This window comes from Merops nubicus, unplaced genomic scaffold, assembly GCF_000691845.1.
Source record: "Merops nubicus isolate BGI_N331 unplaced genomic scaffold, ASM69184v1 Scaffold53213, whole genome shotgun sequence".
NCBI lineage: Eukaryota > Metazoa > Chordata > Aves > Coraciiformes > Meropidae > Merops > Merops nubicus.
Genome location: NW_008597937.1, coordinates 1,158 through 11,846, shown reverse-complemented (window position 1 = coordinate 11,846; position 10,689 = coordinate 1,158). Strand labels below are relative to the sequence as shown.

The window sequence follows — 10,689 nt, the reverse complement described above, 5'->3', positions numbered from 1 at the left end:
GGCTGGGGAGCAGGTGGCCGCTCTCATGCGTGATTCCTGCCTGTGCGAAGCACGTCGAGGAGATGCGGGTATCCCTTCGCTGCTACGAGGTGAACGTGGCAAACTTGGCGTTGGCTGCCAGTATGCTTATGCCCACACTGAGCTGTCGAAAGCTGTTTCTTGAAATCTGAGGGTTTCATTAGCGAAAAAGGGTGGGGAAAATATGATCAGAGCACATAGATGTGTACATATACATAGATGTAACACAAGGTGAAGATACTGGACTGGGAGGAGTTAAAAATAATGTCAGAGGTCGCAGGCAGACCACAAGACCACAGTTCAGTGTGACTGGGGATAAAGTGAATGGGGAGTGGTGTCCCAGGCTACAGCTCCAGGGCTGTAGTAGATGTGAGAGTAGAGTGTTTACAGATCTTAAAGGAAGTTTAGGCTTTGTCTGCATCCATAAACACACACACACACAAATTTTAAAAAAATAAAAAAATAGAATACATAATACTTCCCTATCCTCATAAACAGATACACATGCAGAGTTCAGAGGCCTCCTTGGCTGAGCCTGCTCAAACACTTCATCGTGGGGTATCTGGTTAGCAGTAAAAGCAGCTGGTTGGTCCCAGGTGTGGAGTAAGATGATGAAATTTCATTATCTCTTCAGTCTACCAGCGTAATTACAGTTCTGCCTAGAACATCTTGGGGGTTTTATACAATGACATGAGTACACATCAGCATATCCTAAATGCATTGTCTATTACCTGTAACAAATTAAGAGAAAAGATATTTTTGTGGCTACAGGGTATTTTAAAAAGCTTTCCCCCTTTAACAAGTTAGAAGACCAGCAAGAATTATACTCTGAGAAGGTTATCTATCTTTGTGCCAGGTGATAAGCTTGCCTTGGGAATGTGGTTCTCGCTCTCAAGTCTATTGTTATCCATTGCCCAGGCTTATGCTTTTATTCTCCTGAGAAACCCACTGTACTATTCAAAATTCAGGAAGTTATTTCTTGTTGTTCTTTTTCTTTCTTTTTTTTCTTTTTTTTTTTTTTCTCTCCAAAAAAGAGGAAAATGGAGACAACAGCGTGTTTAACCATCTAGCTTCTGAGGTTGGATGCTGCCAGCATGAGGCTTGGTGGTTCGAAAAGTTGAGCGCCAGGAATGCTGCAGGCTACTCACTCCCTGTGGAAATCAAACCTAACATCATCTCTGGTTTGGCACTGTAAGACAAAATGCCTAAATCAAAAGGTTTTATTCTCTATTTCAGTGACTTCTTGAGTGCTTGGAAGTAAGTACAAAACAAGAGGTGCTACAGTGCTACTATCCTTAACTCCAGACCACTGGAAAAAAAATATTTCAACATAAAGCATGGTTGTTTTTTCCCCTCTATAAAATGCATACAAGTTATGTTATTTATTTTAAATGAGTTATGATTTGTTTAATGTTAAGACATTAGACATCTGACACACTAATGATTAAGTCAGTGTATTATTTTAGTGTTTATGGCAACTATTGTGGTAAAGTCAGAGCTGTTGAATGACATACACATACAAATGATATTCAGCTTTGTTTAAAAAATACGGAAGAAATGCACAATTGTTAATCCCATGAAGCACATTTTACAGTAAATAAAGAGAAATGTGATTTCCAATTTGGAACTAAGATAACTAAAGATATCGCAGATTACAATTGTATTGTAAAAGTGAAAAAACAAGCACCATATTCTTAAATATAAGCATTTTTACATTCATAAAAATTCAAAACTTTTCATTTCGGTAGAGCATTTAAAAGAAATACAAATTTGTAGTTTAAGTTGCATCATAATCATTCTAACTGTATTTTAAATGCTTAACAGCATATAATACAGAAATAATCACTACAATGTACATATAAAAAAAAAAGAAAAGTTAAAATCTGTATGAACACTAATGTTTTTTAAAATGATGCACACATGACTACTTTTAAAGATATGTATTTCATGCCTTACTTTCTGGTAATACAAAAGAAAAAAAATCCCCCCTAAGCATTCAAATCCTTTTACTCTTCATCCTGATTCCAACTAAACTTGTACTAGTGAAGCTGGAGTTTACATGGTACAAGGTTTAATGAAAACATATGGAGACAACAGAATTTGTCCAACTTACAATAAAAATAATGAGATATATACATAATTCTCTGTGATGCATGTCTATGCACAGAAATCCTTCAACTTAGCTAATTGTGAAGGCGTTTGGTTTCTAAAATCGAATGGAAAAACAGATCAGGAGATGGTAAAGGTATTATATTTAGCTTTGGAAAGCTCCAACTATTAAAAACATGGAGGTCCTCAAAACATATACCAGAAAGAAATACCATAATGTACAGGAAATTAAATAGAAAGATTCCTCACTATATGAAATATCACCTGCTCTTTCTGCAAAATATATATCTGCCCAACACTGAGTAATCTCAGTGCTTTCAGTGAGCGTACTGCAATTTATACAAACTTCCTGACAAGTGCAGGAAGAATTAGGGCCCAAGAGCATTAAAAGGTGCATTCATTTTCTTTTTTATGTCATCAAATAACACTTGCCACCCTCGTGTGTATTAAATCCCTACTGTACAAAACGCACCTCAATGTCAAAGGCATCACCACCCGATTAAAACGATTGCCCAGTTCCACCCAGAGTTCCCACACCGCCATGGACTTCACCCAGGTTGTTCAGCTCTCAGTATCTCAGGGTGCTTATGGCACGTCTGATACCGGCACTCCATGAAAGCCTCCATGAAAACAGTTACGCCTTTTATTTCTTAAAAAAAATAAAAAGATATCTTTGCATAAATTTTAGGGGAAAGATGGCTAGCCTTGTGCGTTCACCATCTAGTAAAGAATATATATTTAAGCTTTACCAAGTTTTGCTTTTGAATTCATTGTATCTTTTGAAGTTTCTGGATGGCATAGTTAAATTCTTAAGTAAGTACATAAGTGACCCTCCATCACTACTATTGACGTTTATTACTGATAACTCTTTAACAGCAGGTAATATAAACAGCTTTAACACATGATGATGTAAACAACGTGACAGATTTCAAGAACCTAACCAGCATTTGTTGTGCAGGAAAAAAGCCTACTATTATTAACAGAGTAGTGTTAACCGGGATAACAGAGAATGAAACTGAAAAATACCTTATAAAATCCCCTGTTGCAGAATTACAACTGGAATACCACAAGAAGATTGCTTCAGTTAACATGAATGATACAGAAACGTTTTATAACTCTGATTCCTCAGAACAAAAAGATTTATTTGTTCTCCCTTAAATATATTTTAGTTTACTTTCTTAAATCCAGCTAGATAGGAATAATTCCTCTATCTAAAGTCATATCCAGAATGTAACAACACAAATAAAAGTTTTTAGAGGATCTTTTCTACAAAGAAAGAAAAAAAAAAAACAATGAGCTACCTCAAATAAGAGATATTTAACACATACCATTATTATTTGCACAGAAAAATTTACAATATCCACACCTATGTTAAAAAATGACGACGATTTAATTCCACCAGACTTATGCTTTCAGCTGCTGTCTCAGCAAATGCAGACATACATCAAAGGCGAGAACAAAATGATGATTTGTTTCATACGTGGCTTCTGTGTAAGAACTCTCATGGCATGTCCTATCCTCCTGCAAGTCCCACTAAAGCATTTGGAATTTCAGGACCACGTATACAAATGCATACCAAAGTGAACACACATGTCTTACTTCCGGCTTGTCATGTTCTTAGTCTGCCACTGACTAATAATGACCCCAGCTATACACACATATAAAAAAGCTTTATGCAGTTGAAGCACACGAGAATACCTGATGACTTGACTTTAATTTCATCTTATATCTCATTAGTTAAGTGGGTAATTCCTGAGTGGCAGCTGCTCCTGTCTCCCCTAGCAACATTTGTACAGGCACATTCTTTTATATTGTTATTTTCTCTAACAAGGGGGGAGAAATATTAATGCAAATGAAAGGGGAAACTGTCAATACACAAAGTGCTGCTACATCCACCAGGTAAATAAGCTAGAAAATACATTTTCTTTCATTTATTTTCTTATCTCCAGAATCCTTAGCTAGCACTTGCTTTAGTTGGAAGTTTGTTATATTGACAGTGTCCCTTTGAAAGAAAATTCCAGTGCAGGACAGAAATTATTTTTGAAAAATTTTTGAATTTTTTGAATTTTTTTTTTAATTTTTTTAAATTTTTGAAAATTATCGATATCTGTAAGAACTTTCTGAGAATTCCCATCCATTTCTACCAATCAATTATTGACTTAGCATACCATCTATTTGTTTTAGCCTAATATGAGATTTGAGTCTTTCTTTAATAGCATTTCTGAAATGATGACGAATTGTGAAAAGAAGTGACTATAACATGATCAATTCTGGATGGATTAGGATATATTAAAAAAAGCCATATTCTATTCCCATCGACCCTATAGCTTCTCCTCATAATCTGTCCCCCATCCATTTTTAAGAACCACCAGCTGCTAGAACAACGGCCCTTAGGACAAGAGCAGTTGCAGTTAGAGGATGTATACGCTGGCACCTCAGTGAAGAAGAGGTAGGTGTTTCACCTACTGCACGCCTCTTCCATCTTCGGATTGCTACTGCTAATTCTAAGCAGCCAGCAGAGGCCACTGGTGACACAGCACACCCTAGCCACTCGCTGCTGCCAGCGCTGCAGGACCTCCTAGGTCAAGCTAAGAAGGAGGGCATCAGCCTGGAAACCTCACACCTGCTTCATGGTGGGATACTAGCCCACTGCAGGGTTCTCCATCAAGAAGCACTTCTCCTTCTGCCCTTCAACATTTAGGCACGCTACTCTCTTAAAACAACAGCAGTCCTTTTAAGATGAAAAAGCCTGAATCTATTTCTCTGGTAAAGAGCAGGAAAGACAGAAGCAGCCTAACTAGTTTATTTTTCTCTTTTTCTTTTCTTTTCTTTTTTTTTTTTTTTCTGGTGTCAAATGGCAGCTATTCTAAAAAGTAAGGTGCTTTTCACTGTCAACCAACACAGCTCTCACAAGATCTAAAGTTTGTATGCCTAACAACAGAGATTAATACCAATGATTCGTACCAGCAACTGATTGCAAGTTTCCATGACAAAGTCCAAGCCAATTCTTACTTTAGGAAAGTTATTTTTATAAATACAATCTGGCAAAGTAAATTCGTATTGTGGAATCCTGCATGGGACTTGAGCCTACCATTTGCTGAGAAAAAAAGTGTAAAAATATCTGGATGCCTTTGATAGGTAATATGACTTTTATGTTGAAAGAACAGTTTCCATTTTCACCAGTTTTAAAATAATTGTTCACCTAGCATGCTGCAATTATTTGGTTGTTTGCATAAATTAGCATTTGGACATCGTACCCACATGAACGGGAATTGGGGATATAGGCTTGGCTCATGAAAAACCACGTATACGCTAACGTATGTGTAATGCTTAGTGAAGCACCAAAATATTGTTTCAAAGAGGATTTTTTCAAAAAAAATCCTGGCTTCCTTTTTTTTAACCTTCCCTTGCAGCTGAAAATAAGACTGGGATTTTGTGCATTAATATTTCTGAGACAAACCCAAATGTAACAACTAATCTCAGAAATATCAGCTCTGGCACGTGATAAAGGAGAAGAAGAAATGGGAGGAATAAATGAATAGTAAGGAGGAAAACTCGATGACTGCTGTATGTCAGTAACAAATTATGTAGTCAGCGATAAAATCTGAAATCAAAAGGGCAATATTTGCTAAATTAGATATGAAAATCACTGTTAATACTGTGACCAACAGATTATTTCCCAGATGCTTTTGCAGAAAACATAGCTCTTCTTGGGAGTACTATTTTATACACGCAGCATCTCTGAAAAGGAAAGGAATTCACAAAAGCAGAGATCTTAAATACTATTTAGAGCAAGAACCTTTGAAGTATCTTCACTATCTGAGTTCTCCACAACTATTGATTAGTAAAGGTAAGCCATTACTTTTTACTTAACTATATGATCTTCTACTTTTTGCAAAGTATCAGATTTACACAATTACCAGTCATTTTGCAAATTTTCTCAGGCCTGTCTGCAAAAATGTCTGTGAGTTACTTCTGTAGAAAGAAGAGAGTTATTAGATTGTGACCAAAACGCGTAATAGAGATAAGGAGAAGGTATGAAAGGAACTTGTGTTCACAATGCAGTGTCAAATATTCAGAGCTTCTTGCAGGCAGTTCTAAAATTCTTAAAGGTTTGTGATTAAGAGCGATTTTGGATGACAGTTCAAACAACGCATCCAAATTTTGGCTTGCCAAAGGGTACTTCTCTTGTTTGTTTTTTTTTAAATAAAATATTCATCTCCATGCTGTCAGTTCTGAAATGATGAAGATGGATTAGCAGCTTGTCCAAAATATCAGCCAGGCCTTGTAGTAAACACTTTCAAGAGGCACAATGTTAGCAGAAAGCTTTTGAAATTTCAGTCCGCAGGTAAAATGTCAATTAAAGGTTTAAAAGGCTTGTGTGTTTGCATAGACTAACATTCACTTGTCCTCTCATGTGCAAGAAATCGATCGCTTTCATTTGCATTTTCAGGTTCATCCACTTCTTCCAAAGGGTTCTTTTCTTGCAATCCACTATTTTCTGAACACGAATCATCATCTCCTTCACTGCGGTGACCTTCAAGACTGTGTCTGATCCCATAAGCAAAGTAAATGAGGAAGCCTTCCAAAAGGGGGAAAAAAAAAGTTCACAGGGGTTTCAGGCAAGTAGCACATTAAAGAGTATTTAGTCCTTACTCTCTGGCTGAACCTATTTTCTAAAACAATTTTATTCTTCAGGTATCTGAATCAGAGCTCATGCTTCAGGTCTTTCTGTTGCTATGGATATTCTGGTGCATCATCTTTTTGTAATTAAATGTTCTGATAGGTCATGGAAACTACCATCTCTAATCTATGCCTGGAAAGAATTCATACAGTTTTCCATATCTTAAAGGAGAATGACTGATATACTGAGAATAAACCTGTTGCAAATAGGTTTCTGCACAATTTTAGTTATACGGAAAAAGAATTGCAGATTACTGGAATTAGTCCTATAACTTTGATCATTTCTATTACCTCAAAATTGTATTTACAGTTTTGACTGCATATAAATACTACTTCTGAAGCATGCTCTTGTTTTGATCAGAAATATCAGCTGGCTTTTATTAAAAAGTAATTTGTTTCAAAAAAAATTGTTTCAAACTTTTGTTCCAAATATTTAAAGGAAGAGAATCAGATGTTCAAAGATAGGATTCATGAGTCCTAATGTAAGAGGTGACTGAAATGAACACAGGTACCTACCAAGTGCCATCCAGATGCTAAATCTGATCCAAGTGTCTCCACTTAATTGTACCATCAAGTAAATATTTACCAGGATACTGAATGATGGCAAAAATGGCAATAGTGGAACCTAAAAGGAAATACTTAATATGTTTGTATTAAATATAATTTCTTGCGTGTCACACTTCAGTTATACACCAAAAGCCTCTGATCACTGAAAAAGAACTGAAAAAAAAATTATTGGAATATAGTGACCTTTTCTTTTTCACTAGGCTGAACCACCAGTTTCTACATATTTTAAACTTTTAAACTACATTAAATTTAATATGCATTCTCTAAATCTGTGTAGAAAAACTTTACAGTTTGTGCTGAACATATGCTAACTAATTCCTGTATCTACAGCTCAAAAATGTTATGTATTTGCATATAGAGCCCTTTTGAAAAGCCCCACTGGATTCCTTGACCTTCATCACTATACTTCATGATTTCCATCAAATGCTCCATTAAATAACTGATATTAGAACGTAAGTGGAAGCTTAGAAGGAAGGGATTATGCTCTGGGAGGTCTGAACTGTACTGTGGTCCAAAGCATTGCATGCAACACAGAGAAGTGATTGTACACTGATCAGTTTCTGAACCACTTTCCAATTTCTGAGTGCTTAAACTGAGGTCTAGAGCTACTTGGGTCTCAGTCATGTGCACTCTGAGGGTGTGCCTCATGGAACACCTAGATCATCAGTGCTGCCAGATCCACTAGCTGTAAAAGCAGCTGTTCACACCAGCATCAGTGGAACAGCCATTTTTTGCTGCCATCCTCCTGTACATGTCACACATTCAATCTGTGGGGCAACAAAGCCCTTTCTCTAGTCCTGAGGAGATCTGGACTGCACTGCACATGCTGATGATTCAGCCACAACCATCCACTGCCTTTACCTTCACTAAAAAACTTGCAGTAGTGGCAGTATAGAAATTAAAGACTGCTTGAAAAAGGACCGTCTCTCTCTCTCTCTGCCCTTCTCCCACTTGTTAGAATCTATCCAAACCTCTCATTAGAAAAGAACATAGATAATATATTATTCACCATAAAGGCCACTTTCTGCTGGTTCTGAGGCTGCCTTTGGATGAGGAGAATGGTAACGATGAAGGACATCACCAACACAGCAAGAAGGCAAATACTCCAGGGCTCCAAGTTAGCAATGAAATGAGTCCCATAAGTAGTGAGGACACTCAAGCCACAAACCAAGCAAGCTATGTGAAAAACAAAATTATGGAAATAGAGCACTTAATTTCTGCATTGAAGAGGAAGTGATTTTTAAGAAGAATGATGGCAAGTCTTCACTATGAAGTGTTATCCTGAAAATGTTTAATTAAAGGAAAATACACTAGACAGCAGATTAAATCCATCAAGAACTATAAAATCATTCTGCAGAATGACACATTCATTATGACTGAAAGCATATCACTGGTTATCAGTGGATTTTTAATTTTGTCTGTAATAAAATTGTGTTGTTTATGTTATTGTATTATATGAGTTTGGACAACTGGATACTTACCTAAAAGACCCACTAAAAAGTTAACAGTAGTTGAAGTCTGTTCAGTAGGAAAACTGGATGGATTAATCAGGGTCTGAAGACTGAAGTGTTTCTTTTGTATCATATCTATCTGTGATTCACTTACTACAGATTCCCTTTCAGATGCAGCCAAAGCTGCTTTTTCTGGAGAATATTTTGGTTGCTCATAGGTTAAACAGGGTTGGTACCTATGCACAAAATGAAGAAGATAATAAAAAAAATTAAGGTTACTCTAGGATTTGAGGCAATTTGATTCTAGGAATTTTCTTCAGTAGAGATTTAGAATTTCCCAATTTATAATTGCATTACAACAGTCTATATTATTAGATGCTATCATGTATAAATGAACAATGGAAACACACCTTTTTTCTGATTTTTTGAGGGGATTTTTTTTGTGCTGTTTTTTCAGCTATGTGAATGCACCACTGTGTCAGATAAATGTTCAGTGTTGTACAAAAAAAGAGGACAGGGTCTGGTGGTCGATAGCTGGGAAAAGGTAGAGTAGCTTCTTTCTGATTTGGTTCCTGTACCGTAAGACGCCTACTAACTGGCCTAAACTGAAATGTTACATCTGCTTTGTTAGAATCAACGTGTCTTTTTAAAAATAAGTATGATGAATAAGCCACTATGGCATACATAGTCTTCTCTTTTGAAGTTTAAATTATTGCAACAATGATTTTGAGCAGAATTTAAGCTGTTATGCTTTTCAAAATTAATTGTTTAGCCTTAAGTAATAAGGACTGACTTTTTAAGTTAAAAAGAGCAATAGACAATAAAATGAGCTATAGCTATCAATATATCACTATTATTCCATAGCTTTAGAAAGAGAACAGATGCCAGAGTTTTACAGGCAAGTATTTGTAATCTCACTCATTGAGAGAGAATATTTGCACTCTCTCCTAGGACTACCACATCTTCAACCACTTGTCTGGTCTTACATTTCTGAACTTGCTCATCCTGTGAGCCACCTAGAACATCTACACCTTTCACACACAGCCCCCACAACCTAATAGGCCTGATGTACAGCATAGATCTTATTCATATCAAAATATCATGCATTGAATTCTGTACACATGCTTACATCTAGTAACTTTGGGACTAATGCTTGGACCAATCTAACTTCTGGAAAACAAAAGGTATCAAGATTTCACATGAAGCTTTGACTTGACTAACTGCTATACCGACCTGACAATACATTACTGTTTTCTTTGGTGGATCACTGCTTCCTAGTAATCATTTATATGTGCAGAGATGATTTTTAAACATTTAGCTGTGTAGCAAGAAACATACCCTGTAGATCTCACTTCTGTTTCTACACTGACCAACATAAAATAAAACACAGTAGACTACAAGGGATGTTTTTGACTCACCTAAGAATGAGGACACAGGTTGCCACAAGTGAATAAGCAAGAAGGGTCCCAATAGACATCATGTCCACTAAGGCCTTTAGATCAAACAGAAACGCCATTATAGCTAAAGAGGAAAAGAAGATAAAATGGAAAATTTGTATGAGGCTGACATTGAATCATAGAATCTTTTAGGTTGAAAAGACTTTTAAGATCGAGTCCAACCATAAGTGCTAAAATGAATATTAAGACATATTAAGAGCAAAGACTTTAAAACCTGTCTGCAGTGTAACTTTACATTGTTTTACTGACAACAATATGAGTGAAACCATGGTAATCCTTCAAAACACATTTTTGAAGTCATCGCCAACATCCCCAAACCTTATTCCCTACAGCTGGGGATCTCTTTCACATAGATATGCACTGAAAAGCTATATAGTCATGCTGCATAATCAGGTGATTCATGT

The 10,689-nt window shown here is 36.4% G+C and overlaps 1 protein-coding gene across 1 annotated transcript; it reads right to left on the bottom strand.

The window, feature by feature from the left end:
• Window positions 1–6,133: 6,133 nt before the first annotated feature.
• On the bottom strand, window positions 6,134–10,346 carry LOC103769624 (low affinity cationic amino acid transporter 2-like). The gene is made up of 5 exons (XM_008936840.1): window positions 10,247–10,346; window positions 8,859–9,064; window positions 8,387–8,553; window positions 7,327–7,435; window positions 6,134–6,709 (listed from the first exon to the last, which is right to left on the bottom strand). The coding sequence occupies exons 1-5, from the start codon at window positions 10,342–10,344 to the stop codon at window positions 6,522–6,524; spliced, it is 768 nt and encodes a 255-aa protein (XP_008935088.1). The 5' UTR covers window positions 10,345–10,346; the 3' UTR covers window positions 6,134–6,521.
• Between the last annotated feature and the right edge of the window lie 343 nt (window positions 10,347–10,689).